At 36.7% G+C, this 21,672-nt stretch overlaps 1 protein-coding gene across 3 annotated transcripts in view; it reads right to left on the bottom strand.

Moving 5' to 3' along the window:
- Positions 1 to 2,432: 2,432 nt before the first annotated feature.
- Positions 2,433 to 21,672, bottom strand: part of NTN4 (netrin 4) — a 45,161-nt gene continuing 25,921 nt past the window's right edge. For 2 of the 3 annotated variants that reach the window (XM_034402744.2, XM_034402746.2), the window contains exons 5-6: positions 20,571 to 20,759; positions 17,146 to 18,483 (exon numbers count right to left, since the gene is read on the bottom strand). In XM_034402744.2, the coding sequence (XP_034258635.2) occupies positions 17,231 to 18,483; positions 20,571 to 20,759 (1,442 nt within the window). In that variant the 3' untranslated portion in view covers positions 17,146 to 17,230. Of the gene's footprint in view, positions 4,679 to 5,499; positions 5,671 to 13,484; positions 13,554 to 14,947; positions 15,064 to 16,160; positions 16,375 to 17,145; positions 18,484 to 20,570; positions 20,760 to 21,672 lie in introns of those variants that run through there. The other variant, XM_034402747.3, reaches the window with a different exon arrangement.

Here is a 21,672-nt window from a genome sequence, read left to right as displayed (position 1 = left end):
AACAGGATTTGCTCTTGTTTCAGGGATGCTAAATACATTCCTTCACTTTTCATATATCAAAGAAGAAGAATACATATTTGCCTGCTTTGACAATTTAATGTTATATATAGTCCTGGAATATTTATTGAGAAATAACTAGTTTTCTGAGAGATCTAGCAAAGGTGGTTTTCTACAAGCCTTCATCTATTCAAAACACGTGTAGAACAGGAATGAAATGTGCTATTTGTCTGAAAGGAAAAAAAATCCTTTTCCAAGTGGTTTTCCTCACAAATGTTTTTCTGGCTGCTGAGCTCATATAAGGGAACATTTCTGTATCTAATTGGCTATCTCTAAACCTATCTCTAATCCTTATGCTTAAAAAACAGAAAATCTTGGTCTTCCAGAAGGATGTTAAATCTTGGCTTTTCCCCAAATGTTAGCGCCAAGATGATAAGGGAGTGCAATATATGTATACATTTTAACATTTAACCATAATCCTAACAAAGCTAATAGGATATACAAAATTCTTTTTCAATATACTTGTTTCTGCTCATTTTTTTCAAGTTATGTGAATAATAATCTTTTAAAGCAAATTCCCTGGTATGAATCATACTATCCTAAGACTTAAACTGCAATTTTCCAGGTAATATGCAAGGCTAGAACAGAAGTGGGTTATATGCAGTGTACTGTAATAATTAAATTCACATAAGAGGCACTGTCAAGAGTGTCAGATAAATTCTAGCATTAAATCAAATCACAGCTAATACATATCAAAATAAGTATTAGTTATGAAGTATATTTTCTGCTGGTATCAAAAAAGCTACATTTAAAACCATAATATATATATTATAAAACTTTATATATGCCAAATTAATACTCTCCTTGATTAAATATGCAAGAGATAGTTTATATAGACACAAGCACATATCCATCTTAATTCTTTGAACAATTATTGTGTGAATTGGGAAGCTATTTACTTTCTGTTTTGCATTTTCTCTGCAAACCATTAAATTGCAAACCATTATTTTAAATTAAGAACTGCCTTGAGTGAATCAGAAAAGTTCTATATAAACAAACTAAGAAAGAGAATAAATCAGTGGCTACTAGAAACGTGGGCTTTGGCTGACTTTCTCATATTTATTGAAGAAGAACTGTTCTGTTTTTGCACAGTTCTCCAAAAAGAATCAAGATGGAAATTATTGCAATAAAATATTGTAAAGGATAGGTGTATATACCCCCTTAGCCTTTGACTCAGGACAAAGCATAAGATAAATGGGAAGCAAAGTAGCAGGAGATGGTACTTTTTCTTGTTTAACATTGCAACAAGAGCGTAGCATTTCTGTCACAATAGCAGTATACTTAGCTTCAAAATCATGGTATGCTACATATTTTAATTTCTAATCTTTTGCTTTGTGCAGTAGATTACAGTATACTAATGTTTCAGTATGTCTTGAAGTTTTTCCATATATAGAATATTTCCAGTAATATTTGCCTACTTGTTTTTCTTTCTATGGCTCCCCACCCCTCATTAATGTGGAACAGTCATAAATATATTCTTACTGAATTGTGGGAAAGAACTTGACCTTTGTACAAGGTTAGATTTCAGAACTGAAGAAAACCAATAAGAAAATATAGAAACTTTGAGTAGCGGCAAATATGGTTGCTCATCTCTTCAGTATGATCTTTAAAGTAGGGAGTAGTTCTAAAAAAATCACTTGACTGTATTTGATTGAATATTTAAAAATATATTTGTTCCAAAACTATTGGTTATTTATGGCAATCCTAGCTCTCCATTTAGATACTGTAGTAGAACTAAATTTTTCCGTCATTTATAGTAACAGGAAGATGTAGTAATTATATTAAAATTCAACCTTCTTCATGTAATTTTCCACTGAGAACCACCTAGGCACTTGCATACTTGCAAGACCAATATATGTAACCAAATATAGTGATTCGAGTGAGAGGTGATAATTGCCAGTCTAGTTTAATTGATAATCATCTTTCACTTCATTGCAATCTAGGGAGCAGCAAACTAACCCTTCACAGAAGGAGCAAGTTGCTGCAAATAATTTCATACAGTTTTTTCTTTATTAAAATTTGAAAGATCATCTAAATGACTACAGGAGAGCAATTATTTGTACAGAACTGTCCCTCATTGTCCCTAATTTCAAGCAGGAACCTATGATGCTTGGCATTTAGTTCCACAATAGAAATAAGACTGCAATCCTGTAACCATGTATCTTGGAGTAAACTCTATGAATCTCAGCAGGACTAATTTATCTGTTAATCGGTATATATTTGCATGTAACTATCATGTGTGGGAAAAAAACTCATTTGTCTTAGTCCTAGTGACCAGTATTACAACTTGAATACACAGAAAATTTACTTGTTTTCAATTATTTTACATTTAAGATTTTGACATGTTATAATATTGCAAAAACATATGACAATTCTTAGAATTGTAACATATTTATTATATACATAAAATAGAAAAACAACATCTAAAACAGTATCATTTTAAAGAATCCATAGGATCACAATAAAAAATAACAGATGAGCCATGGATGACTTTTATTTACGTTGTATGGTGCCTTTGCCTTTCTTTTTTGTATGTTCATATAAATAGGATATGTTAGTGCTTGCGTTTGTGTTAACAGAACAGTGTAAATGCCAGTGATGAAGTTCTTGATATATAAAATATATGCAATTTTGAAAGAGTATGTACACCATATATAGAAGCAGAAGATGACAATTTAAGAAAACAGTTTAAATTTAAATATTATAAAAGTAGAAACTAAAGCCAGCATAATGCTAGGCAAGTTCACCACATTTTTCATAAACTTCCATTTTTTTTATGTTTACTGATATCAATCAAATCAAATTATTATTTTGAAGTTGGAGCTCCAGTGTAAATATATTCTTTTTCATAAGTTATCTTTAGCTTTTCTGAATGGCTTTTGCTATGTTACAAGGAAAGCAATTATCCTAATAGGTTTAGCAAGATTCTGTTCCCTCATCCTTTCTCCTGTGCTGTCCCTGTTCCCCAATATTAGATTGCTCACACTGGAAGGGGGCAGGTAATAAAGTGCTTTATATATAAAGTATTTGAAGTCAAAATTCTAGTAAAGGGATCGATTCCATTTCATTACTTGTTTTAAGTGCTCATGACTGCAACATCCTGCACAACCCCCAAAAGCCATTGATTTAACCAACTTGAGTCAGCATTCTTTTTGTTCTGACCTAGGCTCCCTTAAAAAGCAGGAAGCAGAGTCTTGGTCATGGCAAAACCCCTTTTATTTACCCGACTGTGAATTTCTTTCATTCACAGTTAGCAAGGCCTGGCAAACAGTCTTTCAAAGGAATATTTATCAACACAGACCTTATCTCACTTGCCAGGTAACTAGTTTCCAAATGCAGTGCAAGGCAAAACTTGGCACAGAGTCACGGACAGATCTTCCCACTCTTGAAACAACCAAACAAATGAATTATTTCCTGCAAAAGCCCACTCCCCGTTCACGCCTCTTTTGTTTCCTATGGGAAGGGCCTCCAAGGTGTAGCTTTACTCCTAAGTCGACTCTGCTTTCTTAGTTGTTCTTGTCTTCTGGCAGCTCTGCGCATGTGTACACTGGGAACAGGCTCCAGCTGTTCCTCTGCCTCACTGCTGTCTAGCTCCCTCTCCACCTCCAATGCAGAGCCTTTGAGCTTTCCCTAGCCCCCAGGACTGGCCCATGTTCCTCCCCCACCTCCTCACTGTCTGACTCTGCTGCCAGCTCTGCTGGCCGCCAGCGGGCCACAACACTTTTGTACTTCAGTGGAGATCTTATGTACTGCTTTTATAAATGACCATTAATATATTGGTCATTTTCATTTACAGTATATCTACAGAAACCTGAATATAAACCTAACCAAATTCTCCTTTATGATTGCAATATACTAATGTAGCATTCAGTTAATCTCATTCATTACAACAGTACAAATAACAGCAATTACTTTATCCATCACAAGTGTATATACATATTTCCAAAGAAGAAAATGAAAGCTTCAACTTTTAAATTATCCATACATTTCTGTGCGGCTTAAATAAAATATTTAAATTGGATATTAAATCTATATTGATTAGGAAAACTTTAAGAAAGTAATGACAAGGCATATTCTGCCAAATTAATGGGTTTTACTTTTAAGTATCTTGTTCCAGTCCAGAAAAAAACTGTGAGGAAATTCTGTTCACAAAATGCTTTGACCAAACCAAACTGATGATTGTTGATAAAATGGAAATGCTAGAGCTGCAGGAATGCAGATGTGGATGTATATCTTATTACCTCACTTGTGGATTGTTACATTTAGTTCATACTTCTCATCCTATTGCAAGAAAAAGGGGGTTGTGTAAGAGAGCTCCAACTATTTCTGCAATCTGAAATGAGGTGTTTTGAGACAAAGTGAATGGGTTATGAATTAAAGTTCTTTTTATACTACATTTGGCACTGTTCCCTCACATTCCAGTTTTAATCTCAGAGGTTGTTCATGAAGCTTACACATATGTTTTTATGCATAAACAAATGCCCTTTTCAGACACATTTTTTAAAAACCTGTAAGATCTTTTTCCCCAGAGCTGATTTCCACTGGTGAACAAAGCTTTTCATATTGACTATCAGTCTGCTTGTATGAACATCTTCATATCCAGCTACAAGATATTTCAATCCTGCCGATGAAATAGACATATGGTATATCTTAATGATTTGTGCTTAACATAAGATAAAGATTACTTATCATGAAAGATAAAAACATTATTTAATTACAAGAAAAGGAGAAATAATGTACATGAGAGTACTGCTGTAAACTGTCCAAAGTCACTTCAATGAAATAGGTTGTATGGAAATTTAAATAAAATTAAAATAAAGTAGTTTTAGATAGAATTTTCATTGTGTTTATTGTACGGTAACAAATGCAATCCTCGATTGCCAATTAGTCAATATATTTTTGTAATTGCTGTGTGCATGATATTGTCAAGATGATATCAGTATTATTATAGCAACTGTCATTTACAAGAGATTGTATCTATATCTCCTTTAAATAAAATATGTTTACTTCATTAATTGTACGGCTTCAGCAAAGTTACATTGGAAAAGGCACTTTGTTAAATAAAGTAGCCATACAGCAATTTTTGTTTCTCTAAAAAAATTAAGTTATCTGCATTAAGTTATTTAAAGGTATAAATTAAATTTGCTAGGAAAATAATTGTGTAGAAGATCCACAGTGATAAAAGTAGTTAGTATATATTATAATGGGTAAGCAGTGAAGGAATTGCTTAGTATTATATTAAACTGCTTTAACAGTATAGGCAGTATGGCACTTTCATTTTCAGAAGCATCAAGCTTTTTTTAGCACATGGAACAAAATGAAATTTATATAATATACAAACAGTGCAATATCTATTTAGCTATCTGTATGATATATACAATCAATTATATATAATTAAGATTTTATGAAATAAATATGGAATATATATATATAAAAGCCTACCAGGATTAAGTATTGGGCAGGTACAACCTCGGTTAGTCCATGATTCTGGGTAAAGAATCCGTTTTCCTTGCAAAATCTTCAGTTTTGTAGATTTCAGTACTTTCTGGATCATCACATTGACCTCAGCATGAGACCCTTTATCATGAGCAGACAAAATCTTTGCCTTTACCACTGTGGGAAGACAATTTCAGAAGGAAGAATATATCTTCTCTTTTTATTCCACTAGAATGGAATAAAACATAAATATTGACTAAAAGCAACATGTGCAGTGTACTGTAAATAGATCCTTTCAGAATTATTTTTACTTACTTTTAAAAGCCATACAATGATGTTTTATGCATTTCCATGTTCCATTGTACACTGCATAATGCATATACACACACGAATACACATACACAGATATATGCGATACAAGAAGAAGAGAGAAATCAATCAAAGTAGTGTCAGATCCTATCTTTAATACAAGGGTTACAACCATAATGGAGCCTGCCCATTAAGTTGGGAGGACCCTAGTGGGGAGGACCCTAGTGAATCATGTTAAGTGAACGAGCCCCAATCCCTGCTCTCCCCAATGTGTTCATTAAATGAATCAGGGTCGTTAAGTGTGCATGGTGTACCTTAGGGTGGGGAAGACCATGGGTGGCCTAATGAAGGAACAAGACCACCTGCCTCTGCCATCCCAAGGCCTCCTCCCACCCACTGAGATACCCCATACTCTGCTTCCCACCCTTTGTGGTCCTCACAGCTGTTTGGGACCCCTCTGCACCAATCCCCTGTCACCGATTTGGTCACTTTTTTAAGATCTCCAGTGCTCAGATGTCAAGAGTAGGAAAGAGGACAGGCATTGCTGGACCATGTGGCAGAAAAGTGGCCAACTTTTTCTCAGACTCTGGCAAAGCTGTTTTCCTTTTGTCACTAAACAGTAGCTTTCTCTCCCCACTGGAAATAATGGTGTGGGAGGGAAGACATGCAGCCAATGGCAAATCTCGCCTTCCTACATGCTTGCCTCCGTTCAGCGAACGTAAGCAGCCAATGAGAATGCAAGCATGTAGGTAGGTGAGATTTGGGCTGCATGCTTCCCCTCCCCACCATTATTTCCAGGGGGGAGAGAAGGCTAGCATTTAGCAACAAAAGGCTACTGTAAGACTAGCAGAGTTAATGTTGGGGAGGAGGAAAGGCTAGCATATAGCCATGAAAAGAAACCAGCTTTGCCAGGGTTTGAGAAAAAGAGGGCCGCTTTTCTGCCATGTGGCCCAGCAATGGAGCAGCCTGTTCTCCTTTCTTACCCCAACACTGAGCTCTGGAGAGCTTTGCAAGGTAAATGAGAAATCATTACAGGGCTGGGGCGGAGCATGTGGAAAACAGGCCCAGTGCCTGTGGGGACCTTGCGGAACAGGATGGGGGAGGAACAGGTGGGGGGGGCAATTTGCTGCATCTCTGCAGTCATAAGAGTGGATGACTGCAGGGGTGCTGCAACATGCGCAACTTTGGGACCAGGTTATCTTGGGGGAGAGTCTATTGTAATTGTGAACCATCACTAAGTGATCTGTCGTAATTTGAGGACTATCTTGTATACCCGATTTGTTCTATGACCTGATTGCTAAGAATTTTATATTATTGTTTATCTCTGTTTAGAGTATCAAGAGCTCTAGCTTATTCATAATTTTAGGTTTTTGCATAAAACAAAAACAAAAAATGATGATTTTCCACAATATTATTAGAAAAGAAGTTGATTTCTTACAAACGAGATAATTCAAGCATTTAAAGTTAAAAAACTTGGAGTTTCTACTTATTTCTTGCCCCACTAAAACATGAGTAGTGTTAAAGTTAGAAACCTAGAAATAGTTCTGTCATCACAAATAACTGCCAGAAGTAAAGTGCCAGAACATTAGGGAAGAATAGAATTGATACCAAACATCAAATATACATTTTTCATGGAATATGTCTTATTAATAGGACACATACCAATAATATTACATATAATCTGTTGGAAAGACTATAACTAGCACTTAAAATATGTTGGTAGCTTTCACAGTTTATTCAAAAGAAATTCCCAAATCAAAGGGTATAATGTAGCCTAGCAGTTGAAAAATGTAGTGTCCTCATAAACAATTTTCCATTTTGAATTATTTTGCCTGCATAATTAGTACATTATTTCACACTAATAACCAGTTCTGCTAATATTAGGAATAGTCCCTTTCATACATGCTATTATGTGCATTTTTTCCCTAGTATTTTAACATATTTACTGCTGATATCCGCACCAATATGGGGACACCTACAGGATTTATACTGAAGATAGGATCTGCTGGTAGGAACAGAGGGAAATCTGAAACCTGCTATTCTTTTAAATTGTCAAAAGAATATCTTCTTTATCACAATAGGATTTGCTGCTGATGGTATATTTTGTGCACCTAACACATCATAAGATTCTTCTCTATTCCATTTTAACAATGGAGCAGAGGGCAGCTTGCAGTTTTTTAACATGACCACAACACATTTGCCTTCTCCCTAATTCTTTGTCTTAACATCCAGTAAAAAAGAAAATATTGTGAAATCAATCATAGATTATTTTTATTGCTGTTGCACTTGTTCAAAATGCTGCCTTGGTAGCTATAATCAAATGCACGTTATTTGCCTTGAAGCAATTTACAGTAAAAATTTGGGACTGTAGAACTTATTGATTTCTCCTCAGGCTACTTTTCAACTTAGTCCAGACTAAGAGAAGAAGAAATCCATGTGTTGCTTCCTTAAAGTAAGACATAAATAGTTGGAACAGATGCAGTTTCTTATCTAAAAGGAGCAAACTGTTTTTCCAAGCTAAGTCCTACTCTAACCATGGGTGAAATGCTCCCAGTTCGGACCAGCTCGGGCGAGTAGGTAGCGATAGCAGTGTCGGACCGGACACTGGTAAGATCTCATATTAAGAATTACCTAGTGGCGATAAAAGCAGCAAAATGTACTCATTTTGCTGCTCTTATTGCGTCATCAGATAATCGCCCGCCGCCCTGTTTAAGGTGACCCGCTCCCTGCTCCACCAGGAAGCGCGGGAGGACCCCTTGGAGGGAAGAGCCGAGGATTTTGTTCAGTATCTGCATGACAAAATCACTCAGATTCGGGAAGGTCTGGACTCCGACTGGGTAGGTCCAGCGAGGGTGACGGAGGCAGGTCTTGAGAATGTTATCTGGGATGAGTGACCCCAGATGACATGGACAGGATTCTGGATAGATTGAACGTGACCACATGTTTGTTGGACCCGTGTCCCTCCTGGTTAGGGCTGGCTTCCTGGGAGGTGACACGAGACTGGCTCCAGGGGATTATAAATGCTTCATTGGGTGAGGATGCCTTCCCCACCGCCTTGAAGGAGGCGGTGGTGAGGCCTCTCCTCAAGAAGCCCTCCCTGGACCCAGCAGTATTGGCTAAGTATCGTCCAGTCTCCAACCTTCGCTTTGTGGCGAAGGTTGTTGAGAGTGTGGTTGCATGACAGCTTCCCAGATATGATGATATGATGAAACGTCATATCTGGATCCGTTCCAGTCGGGTTTCAGGCCTAGGTACAGCACGGAAACGGCATTGGTCGCATTGGTTGATGATCTCTGGAGGGCTCGGGACAGGGGTTGCTCCTCTGTCCTGGTCCTGTTAGATCTCTCAGCGGCTTTTGATACCATCAACCATGGTATCATGCTGCACCGGTTGGAAGAGTTGGGGGTGGGAGGCACCGTACTATGGTGGTTCTCCTCCTTTCTCTCCGACCGGTCGCAGTCTGTGTTGACGGGGGCAGAGGTTGGCCCCGAGGCCCCTCATATGTGGGGTGCTGCAGGGATCGGTCCTCTCGCCCCTTTTGTTCAACATTTATGTAAAGCCGCTGGGCGAGATCATCCGTGGTTTCGGGGTGAAGTACCATCAGTGTGCTGATGACACCCAGCTGTACATCTCCACCCCGGACCACCCCAACGATGCCCTTGAAGTGATGTCCCGGTGCCTGGAGGCCGTACGGATCTGGATGGGGAGAAACAGGCTCAGGCTCAACCCATCCAAGACCGAGTGGCTGTGGTTTCCGACGTCCCGATATAGTCAGCTGGTGCCATCACTGACTATTGGGGGCGAATCACTGGCCCCCACAGAAAGGGCTCGCAACTTGGGCGTCCTCCTGGATTCGCGGCTGTCTTTAGAAGAGCACTTGATGGTCATGACCGGGAGGATTTTTCATCAGGTTCGCCTGATCCGCCAGTTGCATCCCTTTCTAGATCGGGACTCTCTACACACAGTCACTCATGCCCTTGTCACCTCTCATCTGGACTATTGTAACGCTCTCTACATGGGGCTCCCCTTGAGGTGCACTAGGAGGCTCCAACTGGCGCAGAGTGCGGCTGCGCGGGTGGTTATGGGAACGACATGGAGTTCCCATGTAACACCTCTCCTACGCGAGCTGCACTGGCTCCCGGTAGTCTTCCGAGTGCGCTTCAAGGTTTTGGTTATCACCTTTAAAGTGCTCCATGGCTTAGGACCTGGTTATCTACGGGACCGCCTGCTATCACCAATAGCCTCCCACCGGCCAGTACGCTCCCATAGAGAGGGGCTCCTCTGGGTGCCGTCGGCCAAACAATGTCGACTGGCAGCCCCTAGGGGGAGAGCCTTCTCTGTGGGGGCACCTACAATCTGGAACGAGCTGCCCCCGGAGATACGGAGGATCCCGGATCTGCGCACCTTCCGTCGCACGCTTAAGACTTTTTTATTTCATCAAGCTGGCCTGGCCTAAATCATCTCCCCTTTTTAAATGTAAATTTTAATTTGTTTTTAAATTATGGGGTATTTTAAATTTGTTCAGCCAAATTATTTAATTCGTTTTTATTCTATTTTAAATTTTTGTATTTATGTGTTTTATCCTGTGGCTGTTCACTGCCCCGAGTCCTTCGGAAGTAGGGCGGTATAGAAATTTAATAAAATAAATAAATAAATAAATAATAAAGACGGCGGCGGGCAGTTCGGAGAACCGGTAGCAAAAATCCCTGCCCCCGCCCCCCATGCCCAGCTGAGCCGCGCAATCACCAGAGCCTTTTTTTTCTTTTACATGGCTCTGACGTGCCAAGCTCTGACGATCCCAGCTGAGTTGCCTGCTAATCAGGCAACTCATCTTGAATCGCAAGAGCCATGTAAAAGAAAAAAACTTTTTTCCTTTTAAATGGCTCTGACAATCCAAGTTCTGACGATCCCAGCTGAGTTGCCTGCTAATCAGTAGCAAAAATCCCTCCCCCTCCCCCCCTCAGCTTGCTTACCTTAGCTGCTGGCCGCAACGTCTTGCTGTAATCCCTGCAATCCATTGCATCAGCAAGCAACTGAATCTCCCTGCCTGCAATCAAGCAGGCAGGGAGTTGTGGACTTCAACTCCCAGAATTCCTCAGCCAGCAAAGCAAAGCTGGCTGAGGAATTCTGGGAGTTGAAGTCTACAAGTCTTAAAGTTGCCAAGGTTGGAGACCCCTGTTCTATTGGGTAAGTTTTGTTCCCCTTTGGGAGCTTTAAAAAAATAAGTTAATTGGGTTTTTTTTTAGTTGTTCTGTTTTTAGACCTAGCCATTTAAAGTTTAGGAAGTTTTAAATTTAGTGCTTTTATATAAAAATAAAAATAAAATAAAATAATATTTGTGCAGCTTTCTGAGATTTAGTGTGTTTCTGTAGTGTTTCACTCTAACTACACAAACATACAAAATCTCACAAAGCTGTATGTGGAATTTTGTGTTTATAAAGTGTGAAAGTTGTTTTTTGGGGCTTTTTGTGGCTGTGTGAGGTTCCTGCTTGTTGCAGGGGCCATTTTGGGTCTAGCACAGCTGCTTTTACACTGTGGGTGAGCCAGTTGTGTTGTGTTGTGTTGTGTTTTATAGGTTAAAAAAGGGCAAAGAAGTGACATTGACTTGGCCACGCCCACCTGACCAACAAGCCACGCCCTCCCTGTTACCTTACCACCAAGCCCCGCCCACTCATTAAGCCCTGCCCACAGAACCGGTAGCAAAAATTTTTAGATTTCACCCCTGACCCTAACCTATAAAGATTGACAACAAAGATACTTAAAATCATGGTAGAAGTCAAGATGCCTTCTTACCTATCCAGTATAAAATTGTTTCTATTTATTTTTGTGAATCATGTTTGTAGGATTAAAGAATTTGAAATGAATAAATGTCTGCTAAAGTATCTTCTGCAAGAGAAAAAATATGTACTTGAATCCTGCTACAGTTGCTAACTGATTTGTTGTAATATCTCTGTCCTTAACACTTGCCTGATTTCATTTCCATGTCAGGAAAATTTTTGTCCAATTAACTGCTGGGCCTGATGCAACAGTTAAAAGCACTGGAAACCTGCCAAGAAAAACCTGATAATTTTTGCACTTTCCGGTCTATAGAACAATCAAAATGGTACATTAATAACTTCTTAATATCAGGATATACCACCTGCACAACTATAAATAAAAAAAGGAGAATTTAGACATTGAAAAGTGTTTATAATTTACTCTAATTTGTTTATTAGAAATTAGTACAAACAGCCTAGTGCTTAGAAACAATATGGGGTGGTAAAGTTATGTTATATTGCTTCAGATTCATATAATTAAATGTGCACCAAATTTTTTCCATATTTTTAAACTAATTTCGGTAACTGTTCAGCCATACAGTAGACATGAATTCGAAAGTTTCATTTTGCCTCATCAGAAATGTAGCATTCAACCTAAATGCAAAGGAACTCCATTAGTTAGCTCAATTAGTTAGCCCTGAGATAAAGAAACCTGGAGTATACAGTTCAGAATGTGTCCTCTGCTTGTGTCCTCTGCTTAGAAAATAAAATTATAAGCATAGAGTCAGCTGCAAAGTGAGGATGCATTGGTGTTAAAAGAAAAAATGAACCACTTTTGGAAACATGCTTCTTGGTGCTAGACTACCAAGCAAACATTGAGGGGGGAATGGGCATAACTGATCAACTTGTCAGCTACATTGCTCACTAAAGATAGAGAAGCAGCACCATGGGAATTATGCTGTAGTTTTAAATTCTAAATTAAATCTAAATTAAATTCTAAAATCTAAAAAAATTCACATTAGGTTCCTAAAGTGAACACCAACTATTTTTGATAATTAAAATGACAACATATTAACTAGCCAATTAATGAGCTGGGCTGCAAAGAATAAGGAACCATACTCTATTAAAAGTATATAATACGGAAGATAAAAACCAAATGGGTTGGATGTCATGAATTAATTCGGACATCTCACTAGAAGAAGAAAAAATGCAGAACCTCGATAATTAGAGTTACATGTAGCTGCTGCCCTAAAAGACTATAGTTTTCAGTGGAAATGAATGACTAGAGAGAAGATGTTGAAGAAGATACAGTAAAGAAGTGCCAACCAAAATATTTTTTTTTTATTTTGGCTAGAAAGTAAAAGACAGGAAACCTCCTTATGGCAGAACACTGGCATAGTGCTAGATGCTGAAGCAGAAAAATGAGTACAAGGCAAGAAAGAAGAGTTAGCTCAAGGGAGAAAGATCATTAGACGAATTATCCCATTAGGTTGGCTCCTTTCCATTTAATCCTCCTGAAATCCTTCAAGACCTGTTTATACCATCAATCCCGAAGACTTGTTTAGATGACTGCACTATTGAGATTGAGTTATTCCGAAAGTGGATTATTTGGTGATGATGTAGGCTAGGCAACCGCTGAATATCCTACCACTGTGGGGCAGAGTTTCCAGTGTTGAAACTCAAGGGTCTTGGACTACATCATCACAGTCCTTATTTTCTGACAGAGTAAATATGTATAAGTTTAATGAACTAGTACTCTAAGGCACTGAAAATTCTGCATTTGGTATGTAGCATTGTCTATTCCTTATTTTTCCAATTACAGTAGTTTTGAATAATTTTATATTAATTAGGAAATAATTATATATATATATATATTTCTGTACATGTGTGAAACATATAGGTGTATGTGTATGTATTTTGACTCACCATATGTATATTTCATGGCACAAAAGATCTTAAAATTTTGCAGAACTTGGTCTTTACATTCACACTTGCCTGTGGAAACACCAAAATACCTGTTACCATGAATCACCAACATTTCTAACTGCTATTACATCATATTATAGTCCCCAAATGAACGATATCGTTGCCCATATTCTCTGAAGTGAACTTGGAAGGAATGTATTATATATAAGAATATATAATACTTAATGAATTGTAATTAGGAAGGATACATTTTTTTCAAGAAATGGATTATTTTTGCATGAAATACTGTTTGTGTATCATGGTGAGACTGCAGGTCCTGAATTGCTCAGAATATTTGAAGAAGCTCCTTGAAGTCTTAATAGGCTATAAATGGGGAACATTTTGATGGAGATTAATTTTGGGATTAATATTTCTGAAATTCTAGCTATGCATTGGATCAAATTGCCTACGAATATTAATTGTGGTGGAAAGTCTATGGGAGGGGGTATGTCTCCATTTACTGTTGTGTCAGAGGCATGTGGATGACTACTATGAGAAACAAAATGCTGAAATAAGAAATAACTCTTGGCCTAATCCAGCAGGATTTTTCTTGAGTTCTTGTGGCTTTCTCCCCAGTTTTCCAAGTGTTCCTTGTTTGTTTCATTAAAAAAATGGAAAACTTCAGAATATATTCTACCACTACCAACAATTCTTCTAAATTTTCTTCAGGAAAAGAAACTTATGATAGGCTAAATCTTCTGACACTTCATAGTTTCTCTGTGTGGCATTCTTAATCATGTAACAATATTTTTGCCCTTCAGTTAGGTGCACTAGAACTTTATATTTTTGTCCAATACAGCAATATAAATATTAATAAATATTTTGTCAATGTGAAATCACAAGGGGTAGGTTTACACAATCCTGTAGGCAAAGGTTTTAATGAGATACTATTTATTTTAATATACCAAGCTAAAAATTTAGAAGGAATTGATTTTGGGGGAAAGGGAAAAGACAAGAAGCCAACACTGATACACATAAAAGTCTAAAATCAATAATATAAACCTAACAACATTAGTTACTTATTTGCATAAAAATTTGAGTTTCAGAACCCAGTTAACATTAATTCCAGAAACAATGATTGGAGAGAGTTCATTGGTGCCAGGAAGGGGAATGTGTCCATCAGAAAAGCAGCATCTTTGTCTATCCATACTCCAATTCTTGCTCAGTTTATTCTTAATTTTCTGGCTTTTGGAAACATAGGCCTAGAAATCTGGGTAATGGAAATCACTTCAGAATAAAAACAGAACAATTGTTTTTATATGGTTCAGATGAGATCTTGTTTCTTTTACTGAAGATTTTGTCTTTTACTTGTGACCTTCTGTTGGTTTTCCCACCATTTCTCAAAATCGTCATTTCACTGATTATTAATCAGTAAAATTATCCTCCTAATGAGATAACTAGCAGGCCTGGGAACACATTCTTACCTGAATGTCGAAGAGCAGAGTATCCTTGTTCTTCCTCCCACTCCCAAGCTACTTCACTCTTGTTAAGGGCAGAATAGAGACCAGGGAATTCATGGTACCACTCTATGTCTCTATTGCTAAAAATCAAAGGAATAATGTGAAATATTTCTTATGAAATCAGTTCGGTTCAAGTGTTAATATAGAGAACTGTCTTTGTAAGATTTAGGGAATCAGAAGTAAGTTAAAAAATAATCATGTTAAAAATGTATATGTCATATTCTTAATCAGCATTGTTGTTTTCTGTTTGTTTATTTTAAAACCCACTAGAGACCCGAACTCATTTAATTTCCTCATAAAATATTCTAAGTTGTTTTTTGGATCTTGCAGAAATATAACCAAATCATTAGCAAAGGCCTTCAGTTTATAAAGTCTTTATACTTCAGTCTTTATACTTCTTATTTTCCCATTTTGTCTGATATCTCTATTCAGGAGACAAAGGACAATCTTGTCTCGCACCCTTTCGGATTTCACATGTGAGTTACCGGTAAGTCACTATTAATAACAATTTTTGCTTGCTGTGATGTATAAGCAGCTTTTTGACCCCCTTGAATAAAATTCCCATCAAAGTCCATTTCTTCCAGGACTTTAAACATAAAAAAACAATTTAAGTTGTCAAAGGCCTTTTAAATATAATGTCAAACCTTTTAAATATAATCATGAAAAAAAAATCCCTTATAGAACAAAATTGTTCAGATGACAATTGTTTCAAGCATAACCTCAAGAGATTTATCAGGTCTCAACTTTCTCTATCCTACATCCTTTATATATATATATTGAGCAATACAGTATATATTTGGGGAATGTGCCATGCATCCACTGATGCTACTATCTTTTGGGCCAATGATTCTATGTATAGTTTAATACATTCAGCTACTTTCAAATCTTTTTTTTAAAATAATTTTTATTAAACATTTTTTCAAAAAACAAAAAAGACTCAAGCTACTTTCAAATCTTATTGGTTCAAGCCGAATAGCAGAAAGAAAAATCATGATGTTAATTTTGTATATCTTGCAGTCTAGTACTACTAAGCTTTTTCATTTTTGTTCATAAAATAGTATGAATCTGTTTGTAAATTTGTACTTTTTTTGATGACCTCTACTTCTGACGCAGGATTATTAAAGGTAAATTCCTCTCCCTATTATGATAAGTCAACTTGTTCAGTTCTTCTACTCACCTGTTGATGCAGTCTCCATTGATTGAATCACAACTTCCTGCACAATCACATGGTTGACAGCCATAATGTCCAAATCCCCAGTATCCTACCATACACCGATCACACTGAGGACCAGACACTCCAGGTTTGCAGGGACAATCACCATTGCTAGGGTCACAGAAAGTGCTGTTGCTAAAAGGAAGCATGGCTGATCCAATGGGGTTGCAAGAGCACACTGCAATATCAGAACATGCATATGAGAGACTGTTCTTCATATTCAATAGAAATGACAGCTTGCTTTCTTTGCATATTGTTCCTCTTGGTTATTTTTTTCCTGAATATTTAATTTATTTATAATATCTAGGGGAAATATTCCTCTAGAGTCTTCCAAATTTTCTTCTAAAGCTTCTCCTGAAAATTATGCCTATGCCTATCTCTTCTCAAATATATAAGCATTTACAGCTAAATATGAAGCAAAAAAGTTAAATTAACTAAATGAGTACATTTCAATCCCAACAATATATAGAGAGGGGGCACTAGGTTCAAGAAGACATGTATAAATTAGGTGTATGAAATAATGCACATATTATACAGCAGGAGCTTTATTCTCATCTGAGCTCATGTAATAGAATTCAGTTCATCTGTAACACTAGAAATAAACATTTGAGGAAAAGGCCAGTGTGTAGATAAACATCAGTCATTTTCCTTCTCATCCTCTAATATCTCTGCTCATTACATTGGTTTCTCTGTTTCAATTAACAAGAAGTTCATGCTTTGATTCCATCATTTCTGATTTGGCTATAACATTACATATTATTATTTAGATCTTTTTTTTTTTTTGCCATCACTCAACAAACTCTGAAGTGCTCCTAATATTTTGAAAAGACTAACTTTATTTTTTTTTTTAATATACTTTGTTAAATTTTTCCGTTATAAAAGAAAAAAAAAGATATACAATCTCTATCTCCTTCAGAGGCACAATGTTTATACAATTTACGTAATCATACGTCAAATAAACTTCATCCTTAGCTGTTCAATATTCTATGCAATATAGCTCGTACTTCAAGTACATAATATATCATATCCTAAAATCATGTTTTTGTCTTGTTCTTCAACCAATTGTACCAATTTCCCCATACTTCATAATATTTAGATTTCTCCTCATTATTTATCTCACTCGTCAATTTTGCCATTTCTGCGCACTCTAGGATTTTGTTTATTAGTATTTCTTCTGAGGGTATGGATTTATTTTTCCAGTATTTCGCAAAGGCTAGTCTAGCCGCTGTTGTAATCTGGATTATGAGTTGAGTTTTGTTGTTATTGAGGCCGTCTCCGATTATACCCAGAAGGAAGATTTCTGGAGATAAAACTATCTCCTGTCCTGTTATTTCACATAGCCAATATCGAATTTTTGACCAGAACCTTTTGGTCTCTGGACAGGTCCACCATAGATGATAAAAGGTGCCGACCGCTTTTCCACATTTCCAACACGTGGCTGAGAGATTGGGAAACATTTTCGCTAACCTAGCTGGTGCTAAATACCACCTGTGTAGCATTTTATAATGGTTTTCTCTGAATGTTACCGATTTCGTCATTTTATAGTTCCTATTCCAAGCCATCTCCCAGTCGTTAAAATTTAATCTGTATCCCAAGTTTTTTTCCCAAATATTTAGCTGATTTTTTGCTATAATCTCTGCCCTATCCTCATCTAGTAAGAAGTTATATATTTTTGCTAGCATTTTCTTGTCTACTCTCCAAATAATTTTGTCAAAATTTCCATGCTTAGCTTCTATACCGAATTGGTCTCTGTCTTTTTGAAATCTTGAATTAATCTGCAGGTAATTCCACCAATCCAAGTTGAAACCCTGGTCCCTCAATAAATCCAAAGATTTGAGCTTCCCCTTTTCATCAAGAATATCTTTATACGTGGCCAGTTTATAATCATCTCTCCTGTTTGGGGCCGCCAACGCTTCCGTAATAGAAAGCCAGTTAGGTACCTTAGTATAAATCCTCTGTCTAATTTCCTCCCACGTGCGTATAAGTGTCTCCCTAATTTTATGTTTATGAAAGTAGGATTTTTTCTTGTTCTTTGTGTCCCACAGGTGAGTATGCCATCCTTCTAATAGGTCATGTCCTTCTAATGTCAGGATTCTCCTATTTTGTAACGTGATCCACTCCTTAATCCAAATTATTTTCGCCGCCTTTTGGTATATTTCCCAATCGGGGAACCCGAATCCTCCCAAATTTCTTTTTCCTTGCAGTATCTTGAAGGAGATGCTAGGGTCACAGAAAGTGCTGTTGCTAAAAGGAAGCATGGCTGATCCAATGGGGTTGCAAGAGCACACTGCAATATCAGAACACGCATATGAGAGACTGTTCTTCATATTCAATAGAAATGACAGCTTGCTTTCTTTGCATATTGTTCCTCTTGGTTATTTTTTTCCTGAATATTTAATTTATTTATAATATAAATCATTATATCTCTGCTCATTACATTGGTTTCTCTGTTTCAGTTAACAAGAAGTTCATGCTTTGATTCCATCATTTCTGATTTGGCTATAACATTACATATTATTATTTAGATCTTTTTTTTTTTTTTGCCATCACTCAACAAACTCTGAAGTGCTCCTAATATTTTGAAAAGAGTACATTTATTTTAATATCGTATCTATAGTGGACGGTTTTTATATTATTTGATGTTTACCGCTTTATTAACATGGAAAGCAACTGTATAACAAATGCCAAAAGGTACCTGTTTGTATTAGTTGTATGAATTACATTTGGCAAACTTTATAAAAAAGATATAAAGAGCTAAATACCACCAGAATCTGTAATCATATCTCTGTTTAACTGGATACTGAGATTATGAATTTAAACAAACCAATTTCTGCTGACATGTATATAATTATTTTATATTCTTGCTTGTGTTTATTGACTTTTGGGAAAAACATTTACATTTACAAATATAATCCCCACTTTTTAAAAAAGTGTTCATTGCTGTTTTGTTGTGTATTTAAGAATGAAGTGTGGAAAGATATACAGTATGTTGCCCAATGTTACTAATTTTCATTATGTTATTAAGATATCCACTAATAATTTTACCTGTATATCTTTAAATGTTGATAATATTTTGAAACTGTTTAATTCTACGGTAGTTTCTTACTCTAGCTAGTAAATTTGATTATTTTTACCTGCTACTACGTAATTCTATAAATTAAAGATTAAACATGGGCTAGCATTTTTAGTCACTTTTAGCATTTTGCATGAAAACTTTGGTTAGTTAACTAACCAATTAATTAGTTAATTAATTAATGAAACAATAAAATTATAAATATGAGGTCTGGGTAATGATATATGTTTAAATTGGGAAAAAATACTTTGGAACATATAGGCATGTAAATAAAGCATCTATTTGCAATTCATTAGAGGAGATGTATAATTTGTCAGGATTGTGTAGCTACTTTAAGGAATCAAACAAAGCCTGTTCAATGCATTGCAGATAGAAGCTGTGTTCACTGTACTCTATATTCCTCCTAAACTGAATCCAAAGCACTGCACAGTTAGAATAGAATAGAATAACAGAGTTGGAAGGGACTTTGAAAGTCTTCTAGTCCAACCGCCTGCTTAGGCAAGAAACCCTACACCACTTCAGACAAATGGTTATCCAACATCATCTTAAAATCTTCCAGTGTTCATCTTCATGCATACCACATAAATGGAAGCTCTAAATTATATAAATGATTCTGACCATTCTATTTGCCTGGGTTGAGGCTGATAAAATTCATGGTTGAGCAGGAATGTAGTTGAGATTGAATTAAAACTCAGGTTCCCTTGTTCCAACTTTCTGTTGTATGGATATTGTGTGCAGCAGTGGTGGGTTTCAAATTTTTTTACTACCAGTTCTGTGGGTGTGGCTTGGTAGGTGTGGCATGGCTTGGTGGGTGTGGCAGTGGAAGACTACTGTAAAATCTCCATCCCTATCCCACTCCAGGGGAAGGTTACTGCAAAATCCCCATTTCCTTCAGATCAGCTGGGAATTGGGAGACAGAGAACAGATGGGGGTGGTGCCAGTCAGAATTTTTACTACTGGTTCTCCGAACTACTCAAAATTTCCGCTACTGGTTCTCCAGAACTGGTCAGAACCTGCTGAAACCCACCTCTGGTGTGCAGTATTTATTTAGAGAACCTAATATTGGTATTAAATAACTTGTGAAATAAGTATATTTTAAGTTCCCTCCTGAACCGTATCAAGAAATGAACTGTTTCCTCTGCAGTACTTCCTACTTGTAATTTTTTTTTAATTATCCAAAGTATACTCAAATACATCTATCAGGTATGCATACATAAAAGAAGCCTAAGGTAAAAACCCTAATATATTAATTTTAAAAAATCACCCAATGTTGGAAGCTTGCAAAATTAGGATTGCCTTACATTTGCAGGTGTCAGGAGCAGAAAAAGGCTTTCTAAGATCTCGATAAAAGCCTGGCTTGCAACGTTCACAATGTTGTCCTTCAGTATTATGTTGACAGTTGTCACAAATGCCCCCACTTTGGTTCCCTGATGCCAGCCATGTGTCCATATCAAAGTGACAAGTGTCAGAGTGCCCATTGCATTTACAAGCTGAAACATACCCAAGATTAAGGAGAAAGAAAATCAGGATTTTGCTGTTTTTGTAAAAAAAGGTACACATCATGGAAACTGTAAATATTGAAAGCAAATGGTATTAGAATATATGGGTTCGTAAAATGAGCAGATTGTATTACTGTCTAGTTTTTCTAGTATATTTAGCTTGTTAAATGGGAAATTTCTAAAATTATCATTTTATTTGGATGGATAGATGAATGGATGAATAGACAGGTATACTTTTTATTTAAATAATGTTTCCAATAAAATACTGTAAAAGCAAGAAAATACAATAAAAATTCATGGTCATTTCAAAATGTTAATCAAATTTCAAATCATTTTTTCCTGGTATACATTTAGGATCACTGTAAACTCTTTATGTCTAGGTACTTTTTATATTTTAAATGAAGGCTGCAAATCTTTTGATTTTAATTCAGAATATTTTATTTAAATGCTATGGGAAAATATAAGTAACAGTTCCTTGACTTTTCAGTAGACCAAACTATATGACTTTCTTCAATATGTTGCTCTCCATACAATACGCACCAGTGGTGAAATCCAATTTTTTTACTACCAGTTCTGTGGGCGTGGCTTGGTGGGCATGGTAGGGGAAGGATACTGCAATTCCCACCCCACTACAGGGGAAGGATACTGCAAAATCCCCATTCCCACCTTACTCTGGGACCAGCCAGAGGTGGTATTTGCTCATTCTCCAAACTACTCAAAATTTCTGCTACCGGTTCTCCAGAACCTGTCAGAACCTGCTGGATTTCACCCCTGGTATGTACTAAATAATCTAATAAGGACTGGAATATTTTTTAAACCAGTGGGCTTTCTCTCAGGATTTTGAAACAGGAACCCATGACTGAGCAAAAAGTGGAATTAGATGACCTATAAAGTCATTTCCCAA

The sequence above is a fragment of the Pantherophis guttatus genome, chromosome 7, assembly GCF_059756535.1.
Source record: "Pantherophis guttatus breed Tessera chromosome 7, ASM5975653v1, whole genome shotgun sequence".
Lineage (NCBI taxonomy): Eukaryota > Metazoa > Chordata > Lepidosauria > Squamata > Colubridae > Pantherophis > Pantherophis guttatus.
The sequence above is the reverse complement of the archived record's forward strand: the minus strand, read 5'-3'. Positions and strand labels throughout refer to the sequence as shown.